This window comes from Xyrauchen texanus, chromosome 48 (assembly GCF_025860055.1).
Source record: "Xyrauchen texanus isolate HMW12.3.18 chromosome 48, RBS_HiC_50CHRs, whole genome shotgun sequence".
Classification (NCBI taxonomy): domain Eukaryota; kingdom Metazoa; phylum Chordata; class Actinopteri; order Cypriniformes; family Catostomidae; genus Xyrauchen; species Xyrauchen texanus.
In genome coordinates this window covers 12,700,067-12,722,902 of record NC_068323.1, presented here as the reverse complement: position 1 = coordinate 12,722,902, position 22,836 = coordinate 12,700,067, and the positions used below count along the sequence as shown (strand labels likewise).

The 22,836-nt window shown below is 35.8% G+C and overlaps 1 protein-coding gene across 3 annotated transcripts in view; it reads right to left on the bottom strand.

Annotated features, from left to right (window-relative positions):
* LOC127639490 (rab GTPase-activating protein 1-like) overlaps positions 1–22,284 on the bottom strand; it is a 123,384-nt gene extending 101,100 nt beyond the window's left edge. For 2 of the 3 annotated variants that reach the window (XM_052121543.1, XM_052121541.1), the window contains exons 1-11: positions 22,240–22,270; positions 18,137–18,337; positions 15,249–15,414; positions 12,876–13,083; positions 10,265–10,439; positions 9,904–10,064; positions 9,292–9,402; positions 5,888–5,954; positions 5,161–5,263; positions 4,247–4,413; positions 1,963–2,089 (exon numbers count right to left, since the gene is read on the bottom strand). In XM_052121543.1, coding sequence (XP_051977503.1) covers positions 1,963–2,089; positions 4,247–4,413; positions 5,161–5,263; positions 5,888–5,954; positions 9,292–9,402; positions 9,904–10,064; positions 10,265–10,439; positions 12,876–13,083; positions 15,249–15,414; positions 18,137–18,274 — 1,423 coding nt within the window. In that variant the 5' untranslated portion in view covers positions 18,275–18,337; positions 22,240–22,270. Of the gene's footprint in view, positions 1–1,962; positions 2,090–4,246; positions 4,414–5,160; positions 5,264–5,887; positions 5,955–9,291; positions 9,403–9,903; positions 10,065–10,264; positions 10,440–12,875; positions 13,084–15,248; positions 15,415–18,136; positions 18,338–22,239 lie in introns of all 3 variants that reach the window. The other variant, XM_052121542.1, reaches the window with a different exon arrangement.
* Positions 22,285–22,836: the final 552 nt, after the last annotated feature.

Below are 22,836 nucleotides of genomic sequence, written 5' to 3'. Positions count from 1 at the left end.
AAATAGTTTTGTATTCTGCTGAGCTCTACCATGGAGTTATGTTGCAACATAAGTCTTTATGTATTATGTCTATATTTGAATTTCTTTTACATAACTAAAAGGATAATTTGACTACAGTAAATTATTACAGAATATTAATTTTTGGGTGAACTATCCCATGAAATGATATTCAGCTTTACATACTAAACAAATCATCGATCCACGTGATGTGCTGAAATAAACGGAGCAGAATCTGAGACAACGGTGAAGGGATAAAAAAAAAACTCAGTTCCAGGTGGTCAAATGACAAACACAGCCTGAGAGCCAATACTACTTAACCAAACTGGAATCTATTTTTCTGAAATGGGTGCTGACATCAACTTGAAAGCTGCCGGCGTTTCACATCTCTGGCTTGAGGCACCTACTGTCAAAACACAGTCCATCTCAACACTGCAAAAAGACAGATAGCTAGTACACTTCACCTACAGCTACAAGCTAGACTAAATTAAAGCATGCAATGGATTCAATGTTGCCAAACGACTTTTGGAAAATGCGAGAAGGAGCAAACGTTGATCAAGTTTAAACTTGGTGGGAAAATTTCTGGACGTTTGGTCTCATGCATTTATTTGCTAGCACTGAAAAAAACAACAACAAAAAAAATGTACTTGCAACAGCTATTGGTGCCAAGGCAATCTGTTATTTTTTTCTTCCCTCGTGTACATCCATACACACACTAGCTCTGAAAGGCAATGTAAATGAGTTCAGAGAGTTGTATTTGTGAGCCTGGAGAGGACAGGATGGGGGTAAGTGTGGCAAGTCTGCAATCAATTCACATGTGATGCAGCAATTACTTCATCAAGCTTGGAAACAGGATTACCTTTGCACTTTATATAAAAAACGAATTGAAATATTGGTTATCGGCAATACTATACCGATTTTTTCATCATTATATTTCAAAATGAGTCCCCGGTTTGTTTTTGGGCTTGTTTATACTTATGCACCAAATCTTGTATTGGATTTTGGTTGAACAATAAACTGCATCTGTAATTCTATTCATTTTGGACTCTTTGTGCCAGTCATAGTATAGAAAAAAATAAGTAAAATTTGAGACATTCTATAAATCAATTTTAAACACTATCGACTGATTAATCTGTTATTGGCATTTCCCACCACCTCAGTTATTGGTATCTGCAAAATCCACTATCGGTCGACCTCTAATACCATGTAGAAAATTGTACCATTCTGGTATTTTAAGAAAATGGGAGTGGTCCTGAACAAGAACTAGTTCTCATTTCTCAACCCTACTTTGCAGTGAATTTTAGTGATTGGAATGCCCATGCATTTAGCAAAATCACAAGAGACACGCTTACATATATTCCAAGATATCGCCCATCCCGATGATCCACATAACACGTATCTACAGCTATCCAGAAATAGGCAAGTCAAACTGGTACGCAAAGGTTAGAGGTAAAGGTACAGTAGCGAAAGCAACCTGTTTAAAGCTGTTTTTTTTCAACACTAGCGCCAACAAAAAGAGTTGGAAAAACAAACATAGTTTTTAAACGGCTTTTCCTAATACTTCCCTGTCTGCTCAAATAAACAGATAGTCCCACAACAAACTCATGCCACTAGTTGAGCAAATGTTAAAGGGATAGTTCACACAAAAATGTGCCTTACAGAGACAGTGTTTACAGTTTTTAAGGAAATCAACCTACAAATTGCTCAATTATAGTTGTCTCTACATATTAAGTTGGGACAGGAAAAAGTATTTAAATGTTGAAAAAATGTCAAACTAAATTGCAACTTTCAGCAACCTCAAGTAACATTATAAGTGGACATATAAAATGCTACCAAATATGTGAAATATAGCATCTTTAAAGGACCGCACCTCAAAATGGAGACATTGGGTGAAAAAAGGGAAGTAGGAAGAACAACAAACACGAAACACAGAAAAGCACTCTAATAAACTGGACTGTGGCGTACCATCCTCTGACTCCTCTTCTTCGGTGGGAGACTGCAGGCGGCCATGTATTCCGGCCGAACACTCTGTGTGTTTCTGCAGGCTCACCACTTCATACATGGCATCTCCCTGGCTGCCCTTCCCTGTGCCCTAGACACAGACAGAATGAGCAAACAAACTCTGTAAATGAAGCAGCATGACAAAGCCTTACAGCTACACTTCAAATTCTCTGGAGTCTTCAGGGTTCCAGTTTGCAGGGAGCAAATCGAAGTGAAGATTGCACCTTTACCTCACTCCTCCTCAGGTCAGTTTGCGCAAACTGAATCGCTTATTTATAACTTTGCTATTGACACTGCTTTCCTTGCGCTGTGTGGCTCTTATGTAAACTGCTGTTTCCATTTTTAATTGCAAAGTGGAACTGTACTACAGGCAAAGAATGATGTTTACAGCCAGAATAATTACATCCTAATTCCTTGCACATAATGAGCATCGTATACAAAAACAAAATAATAAAATAAAGCGAGGAATGGGCTGGGCCTATCGCTAACACCATAATATTATCTTTTAATTAGTTTTAACTACAGCCCATGCATTCTTTCTCTCAGTGATACGATAACTATGGAAGCACTCAGGCAGAGATGCAGGCTGCAAGCCCTAATTACTTGAGCATGATAATGAGCGCCGGGCCTCTTATTAAGCTACGAATTATACAAAGCCTCCATTTGCCGCTTCACAGCTTCCAGGAGTTACTGCTTCTGTTCATGCTTCACAAAAGCACACTTCCTCAAGGTTGTCTCTGTAGCCTCTATCTTGTGGCATATAACTGTTTGTAGGCAGCTCATGTTTGAAAAGAGACACCTAGAAATAATTAGTTTACTTGCAGTATATGGATGAATTTAACAAATACTGTCAAGAACATGTCTGGGTCATATTTCATCCCATGATTAAAATAATAAAATGATACATTTTAATCTGTTAAAAAAAAAAAAAATCATGCCTTTAAATTTTTTTGCATTGTGAAATTTTTTTCATGACAATTAATCATACTTCATTGCATAATTACGGAGCCCCTTAGATGGCAGGGAGGAAATTGATTTTCTGAATATCTTTGCGCTCCCTCAAAGTACTTTTGTTCTCCCTCAAAATAGTTTTGCGTTGCCTCACAAAAAGTTTTGCATTACCTTGCAATAGCTTTATCAATCCCTACGAAAATTAATCCTGATTTTACTACAGTAACCATAGCTGAATTATGGTATTTGTCATAACACCATCCACAGAATTTACCATGGTTTTACAACAATAACCATATTCGAACCATGATATTCATAGTAATAGAACAGGAAAACCAAATCTATGGTAATAAAATCAATCATTCCACCCAAAAAAAAATGGTTACATCAGTTTTAATACTATGGTCAGTTTGTTGTACAAGTACCACTGTAAATTGTTTGGTTATGGTACAAATATCATAGCTGAACTATGGTAGGTAATACCATGTTTAAACCATTGTGAGAAATACAAACTACTGCTGGGGAAAGCAAAACTATTGTGAAGGAACACACATGTTGTGAAAGAACGCAAAACTCCTTGTGAGGGAACGCAAAACTTTTGCTAAAGAACACAAAACTTGTGAGGAAATGAAAAACCATTGCAAAAGTATTCAAACTATTGCAAGGGAACGCAAACCTCTTTTGGAGGGAACATAAAACTATTACGAAGGAACAAAACTTTTGTGAGGAAATAATAAACTATTGCAAAAGATGCAAAATATTGTGAGGAAACAAAACTTTTTGTCAGGGAACGCAAAACTATTGGGAATGAATGAAAAACATTTTGTGAGGGAACAAAAAACAGCAAAAGAACGCAAACTACTGCGAGGGAATGAAAACCTTTTTGTGAGGAATGCAATACTATTTCAGATAATAAATATATTTTTAGATAATTATAGTATTTGTTGTAATACTTTTAATTTATGCTGATTTTGTTTAAACAAAATAGCATTACAGTAATTTAGTAATCTAAATGTAATGAGAATTATCACTGAGAAACAATTATTTTATGGTAATGAGTTTGATTTTTTTATTAAAATAATGTCAGAATGCAATTTCTTTTCATTTGAACTAAGATTAGTCTTTATCTTGCTTATGCAAAATATTATGTATTTATTTTCCTTGTTTTTGCATAGCAATATAACTTAAAATATGAAAGAAAGAAATTCTGTTAGATTCAACCAAATATGTATGAATAAAGCCCTAAACATTGAGGAACAAGAACTCAGCAAAGATGATGTGGCTTGGGATGGGGTACCTGTTTGAGCTTGAGGTAAAAGGTCTCAGAAAACACCTTCCTGCTGAAATACCAGAATCTCTCATTAGCTGGGTAGACCCTAACTGGCACCTCCATGAGGAACCGCACAGGTTCTATGACCTCAGTCACCACCAGGTCCACTGCCACCGTCACGAACACCTGCTTATCTGGAGAGGAAAAAGTTCAGTCAATCATGAACAACATCGCACAATTTAACTAATCATTCAGCCTAGAGTATTCTGGGGCTGTTAATACCTTAAGGGGCCCAATAATCCTAATTGTAGCATCTCTATTGTTGATATGGTATGAGGCCAAACTGGGAGCAACACACCATGTTGCTCCAGAGTTAATGTTCAATTGAGAAATTATAATACATTTTTGTCAGAAATAAAATTCTGGCCCTGTCGTTTTAAATAACCACCTTTGTTTAAATGGTGTTTGGATCAGCAAGTATAATTTCTTTCCTATATAAATATATTTTTTTCCTTTTAAGTCCGCATTTTATAACAAGTGTTGGCATTGATTTGTGTCTGTTTGTAAGTCTTAACAGGGTCCCACCGCAGTTCCATTATTTACCTATAAATTTTTTGCCCAACACTACAATTTTCATCTAGATTGTAATATGAATCTATTTTCAGACTTTCTTTCATAAATCTGTACTTGTTCCCTGTTAATTCAAATATAAATCTTCTCACCAATCTGTGATTTGTTTCTCACATCAGTTTACTTGTTTTTCTTAATTATGGGGCTCACCTGAGAATGAATATCGCAAGATCTTGCCACACATGACAGGAGATAAATAACCTTGGTTTTACAATCAAGCACTTGTATTTTGTTATTGCTTAGGAAGATCTGTTCACTTTCCAGCTGTGAGGGTGAATTTACTCTTAGTTTTAATTACTTTCTATTCTCACCTTTCGCCGTGTCCTCATTCAGTGGCTGGAAAGCCGGAATGTTTGGATCCCAGGTGCCGGTGATCACATATGCCTTCCCATCAGCACTTTTCCCCATAGAGTCCTAAAAGAACAACCACAAACAACTATCAAGCTTTCAGCATTTTATATTGATTGGAGCTGCCCATGTTAACTCGTGCATCAACTACGTCAATTAATTGCATCAATTATAACAACAACAACTAAATCAAGAGATTAACCATGATTCAATATTTAAATATATTGACATGCCAAATATTGCCACTTCTGGGCAAAACATCAAACAACGTGATTTATTAAAACAAGGCAGATGGCAACAGGCTACATAGTGACAAGTACAGTATTAAACCTCATAGGCTTCTTAACTCAATCCCCATGAACCCAATTATGCTTGATTGAACAGCTAATTGTTTTTGCTCTTGATGTGTATACCACCAGCTGAACTTGCTCAAGGGCTCATGTAAAATTACGTTTCTCGTAAATAATAAAAATCCTGTATTTCCACTCAGTGTTTCTATAAATGGTAACAGAATGGTAATTAAAATCACGGTTGGTGCATGACGATATGAGAAATGAATTAAAGATATTGGTACCAAGGAAGCTAAAAGAATTAAACCACAGGCAGTCAGTTTGTTGAGTTGTGCAAATAAATGAATGTTGTTAAGCTCGAAATACAAATAAAAGCAGGTGAATTGGAAAGGTGCCTCACCATATCAAGAAGGTGCATGTCGCTGTTGCGAATTTTCTGACCAGGGCTGAGTAACATCCCAAAGCACCTGGAAAACACAGAAAGGATTTAGATTATGAGACTGAGCCATTAAATAAACATGACCATTTACTACATAATATACATTATTTGACAGCATATTGCATAATCAAAAAGGAAAACCTATAACTCTTGCAATTTCAAATAATGTAAAATGCAAAAACTGCCGTCTATATTTGTTACTTGTTTGTTATAACAGTTATTCAATTAGTTATGCTGCTTAATAAAAATTGTATTTAATAAAATAAGCGTCGTGGGCTTATTTGGAACACAAGTGGGCTTAAAAATGGCACACGTGCACTTTTTGCATCTGTAATTAAAAATGTTCCTGACAAGTCTTATAGTGAGGAGGGTATTCTCTAATGTGACTATAGCGCCATCAAGTGATCGCACAGTGAATCACACTTCTTTTTAAATGCAAATTGCTAACAAGCTTACAGTAGTTTCATCCTGTGCTCTCAATCTGATAAGACTCATATTACAACCTAATTTAATCTAGACTCATTGAGATCTCTTGCCAATTTAGATTGCGGTCACATTTAGAAGATTATTAATTTGGGCATATAACAATTATAAAGTTCATTTGTATACATATGAAAGCAATTTGACGATTCTTAACACTACTTTCAAAATCACAACAAAATATTAACTAATTTAAGTAAACATTGTTTCATGAAAAGACTCAAAACAAGTTAACAGTCAGTAATAAAAAAATAAAGAAACAAATCACAAGCAATAAAACAAACAGAAACAATAGCACATACAAATTAAGAAGTTTTGAACATCACTATTGAGTTTTCAAGTAAGCATTCAAAAATTTTATAAAATGAAATTTAACAAAACTACTTAAATTACTGGTCTTCACTGTGTGATTATAAAACAATAATACTTTTTCAAACTACTTAAGTTATCCAGCCAAGAGCAGCATGTGGTTTTCATTTTCTTGTTTGAATAATTAAACTAAACAGCAGCAGGTCTAATAGGCTGCCTTTATTTCAATTCCAATACATTGATAAAAATCTGCTTTTTTGTCCCGCTGTTTACATTCAAATTAGACATACATCAACTTGTATATGCTCCCAATGAGCCAAATAATGAGAAAGAACCAAATTGCTTACCACAGCTATGCAGACGACACACAGATCTACTTAGCCCTATCACCTAACGATTACAGCCCCATTGACTCCCTGTGCCAATGCATTGATGAAATAAACGGTTGGATGTGCCAAAACGTTCTTCAGTTAAACAAAGACAAAACTGAAGTCATTGTGTTTGGAAACAAAGATGAAGTTCTCAAGGTGAATGCATACCTTGACGCTAGGGGTCAATCAACTAAAAATCAAGTCAGGAATCTTGGTGTGTCTCTAGAGTCAGACCTTAATTTCAGTAGTCATGTCAAAGCAATAACTAAATCAGCATACCATCATCTGAAAAATATTGCAAGAATTAGATGCTTTGTTTCCAGTCAAGACCTAGAGAAACTTGTGCATGCTTCCATCACCAGCAGGGTGGATTATTGTAATGGACTCCTCACTGGCCTTCCCAAAAAGACCATAAGACAGTTGCAGCTCATATAGAACGCTGCTGCCAGGATTCTGAGCAGAACCAGAAAACTTGAACATATCACACCAGTCCTCAGGTCTTTACACTGGCTCCCAGTTACATTTAGGATTGATTTTAAAGTATTATTACTGGTATATAAATCACTCAATGGGCTAGGACCTCAATATATTGCAGATATGCTCACTGAATATAAACCCAACAGATCACTCAGATCATTAGGATCACATCAGCTAGAAATACCAAGGGTTCACTCTAAGCAAGGAGAGTCTGCTTTTAGCTATTATGCCAGCTGCAGCTGGAACCAGCTTCCAGAAGAGATCAGATGTGCTCCTACAGTAGTCACATTCAAATCCAGACTCAAAACACATCTGTTTAGTTGTGCATTTACTGCATGAGCACTGTGCCACTGCGTGTCCGACTATTTGTACTGTATTTTATTTTATTTTATATTCTAATCTGTTTCAATTATTCTTATTTTTTTGTATTCTTATTTTAATCTCTTCTATGTAAAGCACTTTGAATTACCATTGTGTATGAAATGTGCTATATAAATAAACTTGCCTTGCCTAAATGACAGTTTACATTAAAACCTCACCAAGACAGACATTTTCACAGAATTCTGAAGTGTAGTGTGTATTCGCATTATCGCAACTCCACCAATGCTCTCAGAGCACACATGTGCACATAAAGCATGCACACGTACCGAAGCAAGCAGGTAACGAAATGAGAAAATAAGGGATCTCGAAGATTCTTGTTATGTGTGTAGTTTCTGTCTCGACTCTCTTTTCCTTTTGGCCTGTTAACAAAATCAACCAGTGGTTGTCTTGCAATCGATTCACCATCAATGTAATGACCATCCCTACATAGAGTAAAAGATTGATCTTTTGATTTTAAGAAGCAATATCAGGATTGTTCAAATGAAGTATGCAATTGAGGAAAAGTTTTAACCCAGATTTATTAAACTGCCACAATAAAACTAACCAAAACAAACCAAAAAAATATATATATAGCAAAACAGCAAAACCTAAACAAATCAAACCAAGCAAAACCTAAATAGCACAACATAAAACAAAACCTAAACAAATCAAATCAAGCAAAACCTAAATAGCACAACATAAAACAAAACCTAAACAAATCAAATCAAGCAAAACCTAAATAGCACAACATAAACAAAGCAAAGCAAAACCTAAACAAATCAACTCAAGCAAAACCTAAATAGCACAACATAAACAAAGCAAAGCAAAACCTAAACAAATCAACTCAAGCAAAACCTAAATAGCACAACATAAACAAAGCAAAGCAAAACCTAAACAAATCAACTCAAGCAAAACTTAAATAGCACAACATAAAGAAAACAAAACCTAAACAAACCAAGCAAAACCTAAATAGCACAACATAAACAAAAAAAAAACCCAAAAAAAACAGTTGCCTAAACATAGAAAGGTAATGCATATTGTAAATTAATAAAACGGGTAAAAAAGGCAAAAGTTAGCTTTTCTACTTCTGATAACAAAAACCCAGACCTAACTGACCCTGCTTGTGAACACAACAAAGTCTGCTTGCATTTGGCTGTAAATGAGCAGACAAAGAAATGTATGCTATAAGACTGTGAGACATCAAAGTGTTCAGGTTTTTCTGGTTCATGGCATATTGTTTTTATCTGGTAATACCACACTGCTCTGTTCTTCAAAACACTTACAAAAATAAAAACAATGTCAATGCAGGACACTAGTAAAATACAATACTGTACTTTTAACATTAACTCTAGTTCTTCAAATACTCACCTCTCTATTACCAGCTCATTATTGTTCATTTGCTGAACAGTGACCACCACTTTTTTCTGCACACCCTGCCGGAGCTTGAAGTAATACTTATCTCTGTCTTTAGGGACTGGGCTGGAGTAAAGAGAGAGAGAAAGAGAAAAGAAAGAGGGACAATGTTTTTGTATTTTGAAAGACATGTTCGCGACTCCAATGGACATAAATGTCTGCTGATACGCACAATTTATTAGTGCACATTATTCTTAAGGAAATAAAAAGTTGTTTGAATAAACTTTCATCAAAATTGAATAACTTTCTCCACCTCTAAAATTACTTTCCTTTTATGCTGATGTAACTAAAGCTGTTTGGGTGGGAAAAATATCAACAATTAATACCATATTGTAGATCAATTTCATAACCCCACCAATCAGAAATATGTGACATTAAGTAAATTAAATGTGTTGCGAATGCTTTTCAATGCTATCTTTATAATGTAATGAATGATCATTCTTTTGCACCTTTGACAGAATGGCACAAAACTCATTCTGTGAATAGAAAAGGAAAAAACTAACACGTATTTTAAAGAGCGACAAACATGAAGAACTGACGCTTCCTCAGAAGTGGATGATGACAGACCTGAAGTTTCCTTTTCCGTCCTCTTCTCTCACTTCTAGAGAAACGGTGAAGGTGAAGATATCGCTATTGGGGGAAAGAGGCAGCACTGAATCTCTCATGTCTGTGGCTGCTTTTGACGAACGCCTGAAGGCTGTTGAGAAGCTATATAGAATGCGACTAACCTAAACAGAGAAAGGAAGTTGAGCTTATTCAAACATCTGTGTTAAATGAATTTGTCATGAACTTTCACGAATCTCATGGGCTAGTAGTTTAGTTTAGATTCAGACAATAAGAAAACTTTAGATCATATGTAAGATTCCAACAAGAGGGCATTGCTTTCTGGTATTGTTTGTGTAGTCTTCACAGATTTGAAGTAACTCACAGCCTCTTTGATATGGCAGGAAAAGACATGGATTTGAAAGTCCTCAGAGCTGCGGTAGCTTTCAGTGAAGGAAAAGCAGTCACTCTCGACCGAGCCCTCTTGTCCCCGAGCACAGAACAACACTTTGTAGATGGGAAAGGAAGCGATCTCTGTTCCAGTGGCTTGGTCGACAATCCTAGAGTAATAAAAACAAAAAAAACAGGGTTTTACAAAGGAGCGGCAAAACAGGCTTTCTTTTCTTAAATGTAGCAATTTATGAATGTTGCTGCGTTAAATTAATGTTTCAGGTTCCACACAAGTTAAGACCTTTCGACAGCATTTGTGATATACTGCTGGTTACAACAGAAAATAATTTTGAAAATATACAATTGAAGTCAGAGGTTTAAATATACCTTGGCAAAATACATTTAAACTCAACGTTTCACAATTCTTGACATTAAATTGCAGAAAACGTTCCCTGTCCTAAGTCAGTTAAGATCACTATTTTAAGAATGTGAAATGTCAGAATAATAGTAGAATTATTTATTTGAGCTTTTATTTCTGTAATCACATTCCCAGTGGGTTTTGTATGCCGTACTTGTGAGCGTTTTTTAAAGTTTTAGTTTTTGGAACGCTGTTCTTTTTATGGATAAGATGCATGAATGTAGCAAAATTAATGCATTTTCAAAACGAAAGTTTTCTCATGCTTACGTTTTTGGTTGCAAACTATGTTTTCCGTTTCCTAACGTCATCGTTTTCCAAAGTATGCGGTAAAGGAGAGCGTTTTTTTTTTTTAAGTCAGTTTTCGGAGGGGAAATCACATTTCTAGTTTGGATGAACATACTAGTGTACATGTATATTCGTTGAAAATGGTTTCCTAACATTATAATATTTCCAAAGTACGCTGTACCAGAATGCGCTAACAAAAGTCAACATTTTTGGTGGAGGAAAATACCATTTTAGTGTGGATGAGAAGCATAAATCCAGCAAAATCAATGCATTTTCAACCGAAAACGTAAGTGCGGACGTGGCATTCACCCAAAAATGAAACTTTTCTCATAATTTTCTCACCCTCATGCCATCCCAGATGTTTCTTCTGCAAAACACAAATTAAGATTTTTAGAAGAATATCTTAGCTCTGTATGTCCTCAAAATGCAAGTTAACAGTGCCCAGAACTCTGAAGGTCCAAATATCATATAAAAGGCAGAATAAAAGTAATCCATATGACTCCAGTGGTTTAATCAATGTCTTTAGAAACGATCCAAATGGTTTTGAGTGAGAAAAAACTAAATGTAATTCCTTTTCACTCCTTGGCATTGTGATCTCATGCTCGATTACACTTCCTATAGTGCCCTCCAGTGTTCTATGTATGCATCATGCACTAGGAAGAGTAATCAACCTTGAAATCATGATGTACCTAGAGACCACAACGGCAAGATTTACAGTGAAAAAGTAGTTATATTTTGGTTTGTTCTCACACAAAAAAATTTGATCTCTGAAGACATTTTGGCCACCATGCACTTGCTTGCATGGACCTACAGAGTTGAGATAAAAATCTTCATTTGTGTACTGCAGATGAGAAATGTCATACACATCCCTTTAATCTTGCTTTAATATCTATACCAACCTTGTCAGTGCAAAGTTACTATATCCAACCTTTCAACTCACGTCAAGACCATGTAAAGACGGAAAAAGCTGTAAATTCACATAATACATTCAAGGACACCAGAAAGGAACTGAGAAAATAAACTAAGAATTGCACTGGTAACACATAACCCTACGTTCATCCGCATAGTATGGTTGTCCCATTGTTAAATGGATGGTTTTAACAAATTTACAGCTCAACTAAAACAAATTTTGTACAGAAGAATTCATATAACTTAAAAAAAAAATACCCTCCAGAAATTCTTGCTCCAAAAACTTTCATTGCAAGTCCATTACTGTAAAAATGATTTATGCTTATTTTTACAAATTGAGAGTCAAACTATAGAGCTTAACCTGTTTTGAACCCAAAAACTGTATTTAAGGTGCAAAAAAGCTTGTTCAATGTCACATGAATTAAATTAACAACTCCTCACTAGTTTACATGTGCATTTAAGTTTACAACTGTAAATTTGGAGACTGTTTTGAGGTTTTCAGAAGTGAGACAGAAACAACGAGATCCTCAAACTTAGGTTACACCACATTTCCTGAGACAAAAAGTCCAGGGTGAGAAAGCAGAAGGGTTAGGTCACATTTCTTCAGCTATTCCTAAAAGCAGCACACATGACAGTTGTTACCTTTTGACAGAGAAACACTTTTACACACACACCATCTGAAGATCACAAGGCCACAGAAAGCAAAGAGAAGCCACATTTTCCACTTCTAATATTGAATGTGGTCCGTCACACAGCTACAATCTAAAAATGTGATTTTATGAAGCTGCAGATGAAATAAGTGAAAATTATGACATTGATCAGAGACTGCTTGTGAGGTGCATCTTCTTAAAAATTAAATAAGTGACCTGCTCCTTCATCTTGAGTTACTTAGAACATGTAAATAGAGTTTTTGCATTTCTACATAAACACCACTATGACATGCTAGACACAAACTAAAAGAAAGTCTCTAGCGTATATACGGCAAATGACTGACCGGACACAACTGTCTGGACCATTGGGCACATGCAGGGTGACAGGAATGGGGATGGCACTCTCTGCCCGCAGGGTGGCCATGGCTTTCTGGGCCTCTGTTTCATTACGAGGTGCCTTCACCCAGGTGCAGCCCAAATAAGAGAGTTTGCTGAACTGTACGCTATCCTCCTCTTGCAATGCAATACTCTCCAACACTCCGACTGAGGCTTCTGTGGATACAGATAATAAAGTGTCAACTCAAGTTTACAGAAATGGTTTCACCACTGTTCATTTCAAACATGTGTCTTTAGCTTAAGACTGCTTATATCTTTTTTGCGCAATAAGATTTGTTAGCTGTGCTTGCAAAGGCAACCATCATCATCACTAATATTATTATAATACAACTTAAATGTATGATTATCGTGTTGATCTTGACTGAAACGAAGACTTGGTTTCATCCTACTGCAATCCTCTTTAACAATAAACTTTAACAATAAAATAGGCTTTGAGTTAAACCTTTTCATTATCTAAGGGTCTATTGTCAACAGCACTTCTCAAAACAGGCTGAGAGGATGTTTTGGCAAGGTAGGGAGGAAGTAAACGGTCAAAGCCCCCACAGACTTTAGCACTTGGCAACAGCAAGCAGAAACAATAAAGAGAGAGCTAGTTTATCTGCCATCTGCTGAAACCCCTGGGTCTGTCAGTGTGTCCTCAGAAATCTCCTAAAATATCTTTCTACATTACAAGTGAAGCTAAATGTATTCTGTTATGTGTGTGCTCTGAAATCTGCCTAGGATTATTTTGCATCTTAAACCTGTATTTGCATATAATTGCTTATGGATAAGACTATAATCGAAGAAAAGGCATCGGAGGACAAAAAAAACAAAGTCATCAAGTAATGAGATTGAAATTTTGCACCGTGACCATCTTTAATGAAGTCAACACATGAATGATCAATAAATGCTGTGAAATTGCTTTATCATGAACTCTACTAAGGACAAGTTTCTGACATACTTTTATGTAAATTATGTAAATGCTTTGATAGAAACAATGACCAATATCAATGTTGTGGGTCATAAACAATACATTTTACAAAAAGCCTGTATTTACTGTTTGAATTGTAAAAAAACAAAAAAAACAAAAAGAACTGACATTGTCTGTTTCCAACATGGGCCATTTCAAAACTAAATGGAAAAAACACTAATACTTGCCAATATCAATATCACAACCGATATCTCCAAAAATTACAGAAAAAAAAAAACCACACTAATACTTGCCAATACCAATATCTCAACCGATATTTCCAAAAATTATTTAAAAAATAAAACAAACTAATACTGGCCAATACCAATCTCTCAACCGATATTTCCAAAAATTATTTAAAAAATAAAACAAACTAATACTGGCCAATACCAATCTCTCAACCGATATTTCCAAAAATTACAGGGGAAAAAACACACTAATACTGGCCAATACCAATATCTCAACCGATATTTCCAAAAATTATTTACAAAATAAAACACACTAATACCACAATATCGCAACCGATATTTCCAAAAATTACAGAAAAAATGGATGATAGGCTGCAGACGTGCCGCTCACTGTAAAACACTAGAAATAGCCAGCAGGTATTTCGTTTTATAATCTAGAACGTCAAATACATTATTAATCATTCTGATGCCATCCGAGACTCTCTTATTGCAACATGTATTTATTTACTGTTTTTCACTTTTCTGAGAATGTATATTTATTCAAACACACTAGCTGATGTCAGTAAAATAAACAACACCTAAACCTTTTAAATTACATTCATGCAAAGTTGGTAGACTCTCTTATTGTTTATGTTCTCCTTTTGAAAACGTTAAAACTTTATCCTTTTATTTTGCCTGTTTTTAATATTGTATCTGCTGCTGCAAAAAAAAAAAAGTTTTTATTGTTAAAGATTTTGCAAATGTTTTAATCTGTTGGGGCCTCCTAATAAATAAATTCAAGCAGGATTTTTCCTACTTGAGTGCAATCTTTATTTTAAAATGGTATATATATATAAATCCAAATTTATAAAAAAAATATATTAATTAATTAAATCAACTAAACATCTGTCCTACATATCGGTTATCGGACACGTACACAAACAAATAATAGGAATCCTATTGTTTGAAAAAACAAAACAATATAATTGATCTCTAATCACTACTAAATGTCTATCTAAAACAAAAACATGTAATTCTTATTTAAAATGTAACTTTCCACAGCGCAAGGCGTAATTCATGCAGCATCACATTTATTGCATGTTTGAAATTAGGCATATGCAATTCTATTAACATGATCATTGCTCTCCAGTTATGAAGCTTTTATGCTTTCTGATAGCTTGGCAAGCCATGAGTGTAGATAATACCATGAGGAGCTGTGTCCAGAGCCAGGCTGAGTGGTCTGATCTGAGAGTTAAGTGCTGCAGGAGTCCCTGGATCTCCACCATCCTCTGCAACTCCTGATCCATCAGCCACATCACCCAGCACCTCCTCCATCGCTCGCTCCAACTGCTCACTCCCATTCCATGACATCTGACCGAAAGAGAGACAGAATTAACATCTTCAGAATAAGAACATCAGTGTTTCATGTACTGCTCAGGGTTCAAACACATTTTGACTACTGAATTTCCAAGATTTTTCCATGATGATTGGATGACTCGTTCAGATGACTTTTCCCTGACTTGATTGCATATTATTCTATTATTTATAATTCTATTATTATTATTATTATTATTATTATTATTATTATTATATATTAGTTATATACATATCAAAGAAAGATGCTAATGCAATCATTTATACAGCAGGGACATTCTAACTTGGTACATATACATTTTACAAATTTTATTTTATCATTCGTTTTTCATCATTTAGGTCACATTTTAGCTTTTAAAAATGAGATGCTGTGGCAGGACCTTAAACGGGCAGTTCATGGTCGAAAGCTCTCCAATGTGGCTAAACTAAAGCAGTTCTGCAAAGAAGAGTGGGCTGCAATTCCACCACAGCATTGTGAAAGACTGTATATATGTAGTTATCGGAAGTGTTTGGTTGCAGTTGTTGCTGCTAAATGTGGCACAACCAGTTATTAAAGGGGTCATGACATGAGAAACCAAATTTGCCTTGATCTTTTGGTATATAAGAGGTCTTTGTATCATTAAAACGTCCTGCAAGTTTAATATTTTAAGACGTCCTCCCCATTCTAAACGAATCATTTATTTAATCAAGCTCAAAATACAGCTCGTTCTGGATTCATGGTTAGAAGTGGCGTGTCGGTTAGAAGTGGCGTAACAGCGTTTGCATATGACCGCCTCCAGCACAAGATAACTACGCTTTAAGCGCAAGACTACAGCTCATTTACGTATCGCCGTCGCCTCACAAGTGTTCAGTCGATGGACAGCGAGCTCTGACAGAGACTACTTGTGCACAGGAAAATTACGATGCCACACAGATGTGCTGTTCCTGGCTGTGGTCAAACAAAACCTCTGAATAAGCTGCCGAAAGATCCAGGCGTCAGGGAAAAATGGATGCAGTTTATTTGCAGTTTATGGATGCAGTGGCGTCCCAGTCACGGCAGTGTTAACTTAAGCGTTTGTTCTGTACATTTTAAGGATGACTGTTTTGAGAACAAATCTCAATATGATGCTGGCTTTGCCAGAAAACTGTTGCTGAAAGATAAGTCCGTGCCGACTATTCTGGGAACAACGACGGCGCTAAACTGTAAGTAATCTATTTTAAACTTTAAACTACTTTTTAAAGCGCAATTTCATTCATTATGAATAATCACAGTGCTTTTACTTAGTTTACTTGCATATTGTTCTGGCTGGGAGCGTCAATAATTGATACATAGGCACTGGCGTTAGCCAATCATAACAGTGAGCGTTAACACTGAAGTCTTAAATGGAAAACGCCCCCAAAACAGACTGTTTGAATCAGAGGATGAGAAACAGGGTGGGAAAAGGTCATAAATCACTAGATTTTAAAAGTTTTTCTTAAAAAAAATATATTAATACTATAATTGCACCTAAGGGAACATAATAATACAATAAAAAAACCATGTCATGACCCCTTTAAGTTTAAGGGGCAGTTCGTTTTTCACATGGGTAATATAGGTGTTGGCTAACTTTTTTGCTTCAATAAATAATAATAATAATATATATATATATATATATATATATATATATGAAAGCTGTATTTTGTGTTTACTCAGGTTACCTTTGTTTTATGTTACATCTCGTTAGAAGATCTAAAACAATTTTGTATGAAAAATACACAAAAATAGAAGAAATCAGGAAGGGGGCAGATAGTTTTTCACAGCATTGTAAATAAACACAAAGGGAAATAATATTTAATCATTTTCATTGATCTGCACTTTTATATTTATATTCCATTTACAATGAGACTTAGTAGCTTAATTAAAAAAAAGTGAATTTTTCTTTTCAACATTCTTGGAGTGCAATTTGAGTTTAGAAATGTTTTGGAAGTTTTCATTTTATAAATAAAATAATGTAATTTTCACTGCAAATTCACTAAAGCAAGAATATTCACTATTCCCTCAGCCCTTGCCGATGTAATTGGATATTGCTATATATATATATATAAATACAAATTTATTCACACACTTGATGTATTTTCCCAGACAACGAAATACCTGACCGAATTCACGGATGAAGTAGGTTCTTTGCCAAAGAGATGTTGCCTTTCACAACTGTTGAAAAGTAATCTTTCAAAAAGTTGCACACATTTTAATAGCACTTAATTTTTTTCCAGTTTCATTTTATTAATAAAGTTCAAAGTTTGAAATCAAGGTGCTTAACAAAAATTTGGGGTGATGAAAGGAGTTATTGGTTCAAAAAGGTTTGAGAAAAAAAGGGAGACATTATTCAATGACAAATGGGCCGTGCAGATCTCATCTTTGGACACGTATTACATGGAACAACTTTTACTCTCAATGTGCAGTGAAAGGAATACTTCACCACTATACCACAATCCCTGGTGAGTGAAATCTAAACATTTACCAGCCAGTTGCCGAATACATACATTTTAATCACGTGTGAAATTTGGCTGCAAATACGAGTGATTTCCTCTCGTTGTAGTAAAGGGTTACGCATGGAGTAAAAGATGGATCTTGGCATTTAACAATCTATATTGAGATCGTTCAAATGAAGGAAAATCAATTTTTTGAGTAGGTTCTTTTTAACTAATCAATCAAACTGTTTCAAGATTCAGTCACAACTCAAGTTACTGTGAGAGATACCTTGAGTCTGGGCCGCCCCTCAGAGCTTGAGGGAGAGCCCCCGGCAGTAGGCTGCACCAGCACAAACTCCTCACTGGTGACAGTTGACACAGATTCAGTGGAGCCGCTCACTCTGCGCAGAGATGAGCTGTCATCCATGATAGCCTGGGACAGTCTGTCCTCTCGGCCCACTGCTGCTGCAATCCTGCAAACACAAAAGGCCTGTAACACTGGTTACATGCTCAATTTGATTATGAAAGACAACATTAAACAGCATTCACAAGCCATTTAACTTCCATAATGTGGTTTATTTCCAAGTGAAACAGAATATTCAGCAAGACATAATGGGTGGAGCACTACCTCATACTACTGCTGTTCAATCCTAGCATGTGAAAGGTAATACAAGCCTAAACACAGTTGTTATAGAAGCATTTTAACATGACAGTTGAGAATTAAACATAACATCGATGGTGATCACCTCCAATAAGCACTAAGCCAATGAAGCAACTTCACTCTACATAACAGTGGGTTCCTTGAGTTCACGTCAGTTTATGATTGGTGAAAGGGTCCTTATAAACACACAGAGGCATGCACACACAGAGCCAGAGTCTGTCATTCTCCATCAATTACAGCCATTGAAAAATGCACTGGATAATAGTGAAGGATAACAGACAAGTTCAGTGTTTGGCCTCCATAATGCTCTTAATTTTCATAATGTTTTCAGTGCATAAAAGGAGAACACACTCAGCTATTCGCTAAAGATGTGGGGTAATGTTTCAAATTTACTTAAAATGCAGAAACTGCAAGCCAAGGAAATCTTAAGCAATTAGAAACTTATGGTCATTATGATAGAATTAGCGAGATAATTGACTATACACTTTTCTGTTTCGGATCTCTATCAGCCTAATGAATTTAAGTTTAGTCTGGCTAACAAGTTTTAGGCTACATTCAGAGTTACCACAAATGGTCTAGATTTAACCACAACTTTCTGATTAAAGAGTGGGGAGGGATGCACCAATATAAAATGCTGCTCAATACAACAGCTGATAGTTGTTTTTATGTTATGGGTGAATACCAATATAACAGCAAATATCTATAAAGGAAAACATGCCCTGAAAATATTGTCTCAATGCAAAAAATTGTAATGGTTCTTTATGCGAAATATAATATTTTCCAATCCAATTTTTTGATTGATTTGGGTTAAATATGACCAGGACATTCTCTTGGCAGGTTTCATGAGAATCACCCTATATTATCTGCTTCCAATATTGCCCAAGTCATGCTGATTAAATCTTTTAAAAACAGTGATTAGTTGTTTCACATCGCTGCCATATTCTCATTACCATAACATGAAAAAACCATATGCCAATGTAAAACTGGTGCAGTTTACTTAAAATGGGCGTGCATAAGCCACAAAACAACACGCACACAACACAATGCCCGTAGCAGGAGAAACAGGCTCTGGAACCAACAGTTTATCTTTTGTGCTTATACTTTCTCTACTACTCACACCCATTATTTACAGGACAAAAACATATATAAGTACAGCTTAGTCAAGTTACCTCACATGGCATAAAAACACAACACTATCCACACTGAGAACCAAGTGAGAAAAAGCCACTGATTTAGCAGCCAAATTTAAGTTTAAAATAGGAAATGGTCTAAATAGACAAGTGCATTGCTATTACAGGTCTGGAAGTTATTCACCTCGCTGTCCAAGTTCTCCTTCAAGGCCAGCAATGATGTAACTATGGGCAAATCCAATGACATCACCCAGAAGAAGGAGAGGAGTTTTTGGTAAGATCAGAGGAATTTTATAATTTTATAGTTGGGCGAGACCATACAGGTTTTATAGTGGACAGCTTTTCAGTTCTTCTAGAGTTAAAGAAGCTTTTGATGACTTCAGATGGTCTTCTGTAGATCTTCAGTGTTACAAGAGATCATGGCTAACAGACCATTCTGATGAGACAGTTAAACAAAACTGATGTATTTGTTTAACCAACCTAAGCTTTTCAAATATTACCCACCCAGATCACACAGTCCAATATCCCTGAAGTTACAGCGCTGTGGAAAAAGTATTTGCCCCCTTCCTGAATTCTTCTATTTTTGTGTATTTTTCATACTAAATTGTTTTAGTAGATCTTCAAACAAGATTTAACATAAAACAAAGGTAACCTGAGTAAACACATAATTTAAATATTATATATATATATATATATATATATATATATAGATATATAGATATATTATTATTTATTGAAGCAAAAAGTTATCCAACACCTATATTACCCATGTGAAAAACGAACTGCCCCTTAAACTTAATAACTGGTTGTGCCACATTTAGCAGCAACAACTGCAACCAAACACTTCCGATAACTACATATATACAGTCTTTCACAATGCTGTGGTGGAATTGCAGCCCACTCTTTGCAGAACTGCTTTAGTTTAGCCACATTGGTGAGCTTTCGACCATGAACTGCCCGTTTAAGTTCCTGCCACAGTCAATTGGGTTCAAGTCAGGACATTGACTAGGCCACTCCAAAACTTTCATTTTGCTTCTTTGAGCCATTCAGAGGTAGACTTCTATGCTTTGAATAATTATCTTGCTGCATAATCCAGTTGCGCTTGAGCTTCAACACACAGACTGAGACTGGATGTTCTCCTTTAGGATTTTCTGGTAGAGAGAAGAATTCATGTTTCCCTCAATTATTGTAAGTCACCCTGACCCTGAAGCAGCAAAGCATCCCCACACCATCACACTACCACCACCATCTTTTTGTGGAATTGTGCGTTTGATTTATACCAGATGAAACAGGACCAGCCTTAATGTTCTTCTGGGTTAGCAGTGGTTTTGCCTCGCCACTCTTCCATGGATGGTATTTTTGGCCAGTGACTTTCTGATCGTGGACTCATGAACAGTGACTTTTATTGACGCGAGAGAGGCCTGCAGTTCCTTGGATGTGTCCTAGGCTTTTTTGTAACTTCCTAGATGAGTCATCGCTGTGCTCTTGGAGGAATTTTGGAAGGTTGGCCACTTCTGGGAAGGTTCATTACTGTTTTCTCCATTTGGAGATAATGGCTCTCACTGCGGTTCTTTGAAGTCCCAGAGCCTTTAAAATAGCTTTGTAACCCTTCAACCTAGGCATAGTGTGCTACTGGATGAGACCTTTTAGCCAACTTCATGCTGCTGAAAAAGTTCTGTTTAGGTGTTGATTTGATTGAACAGGGCTGGCAGTATTCAGGCCGGGATGTGTCTAGTCCAGCTGAACCCCATTATGAATGCAGTTTCATAGATTTGGGGATTTAGTAACTTTTCCACACAGGCCCAGTTGATATTGGATAACTTTATTTGCTTCAATAAATAACATTATCATTTAAAAACTGTATTTTGTGTTTACTCAGATTGCCTTTGTTTCAAAAATTCTAACAAAACCTAACATAGAACAATGTTAAATATGAGATATACACAAAAACAGAAATACTTTTCACAGCACTGTATTTCGCATTATGTAAATTAAATATTTTTCTCACACATGTTCCCTATATTAGAGATATGTGCACTAACAGGTTTTGACAAGTACAGGGTCAAAACATGACAATCATCAGGAAACTAGGCTGCTTTACTCTATTAGCAAACCTGGCTATTCACGTACATGGATAAAAGCTAGATAAACTACAAGTAAACTGGCGAAAGCCCCACAAAACAATAACATTTGTGGTTATATCACAACATTTAACTCCAAAATGAATAAGGGCCCAAAGTAACACAGGAAATTAGACTGCGACAACCCAAAATCAGTGCGAATAAATATCACTTCGCACTGCAAACACCAAAAACACACGATGCTAGCTGTTACAGCTGAATATCTGGTTAAAATGTCAGTAAGCAGCGCAAACTGTCTCTAAACTGAAGCTAGTCTGTTAGCCAGCTAGCCACTGCTATCCAACAATTAGCTCTTTTTTCTGCCTTATTAACTTAAAACAATCGTTTGTGACACTAACATGCTTTAAAACACTACATTGTTGAATAACAAACCAACCCAGAGTGCCTGTCTGATATAACCGCGTACATTTACGTTCATTTCGGTGTTGTTTTAAGTTTTCTGAGGGAAAGATGAACTTACTTGCTGTGAGTCTGTCAGCTGAGCGACGCGCGTGCACGCGTAGAAACATTCGCAACCCTCGTCGGCACTCCGCATACACACGGCGCAGTGGACGTCATCGCCGCATCTGGAAAAAGAGCCACGCCCCCCTTTGTGATGAACGAGTGAGTCAGCAGCGCCTCAGGTGACGGAGGCAGGTACACAATTCATGTGTTGGATTTTTACTTGTTTTATTTAGGGATTGTGTATTAGGGTATTTATGAATGATGGACAGCAAAAGTATACATAGATTAAATTATTAAATGAAATGTATAAATCTATTAATTCATTAATTTATAAAAAATTATTATGATTTCGATTTTTAAATATATAATTTTGCATTTTAATTAATAAAATAGAATAGTCTACACTTACACATTTAATAACAAAATTAAAAAATGTTTACATAATTACCAAAAATAAATATCAAATATTCCATATTCTAAAAAATAGGTAAAAATATCAATATTACCATAAAGAAGTAATTAATTTCCCCCTCCAGAGAATACTCTTTGTGCTTGTTATTCCGGACGAGCCCCCAACATCGAGTAATTTTTTGTAATACTGCTGATGTTTTTA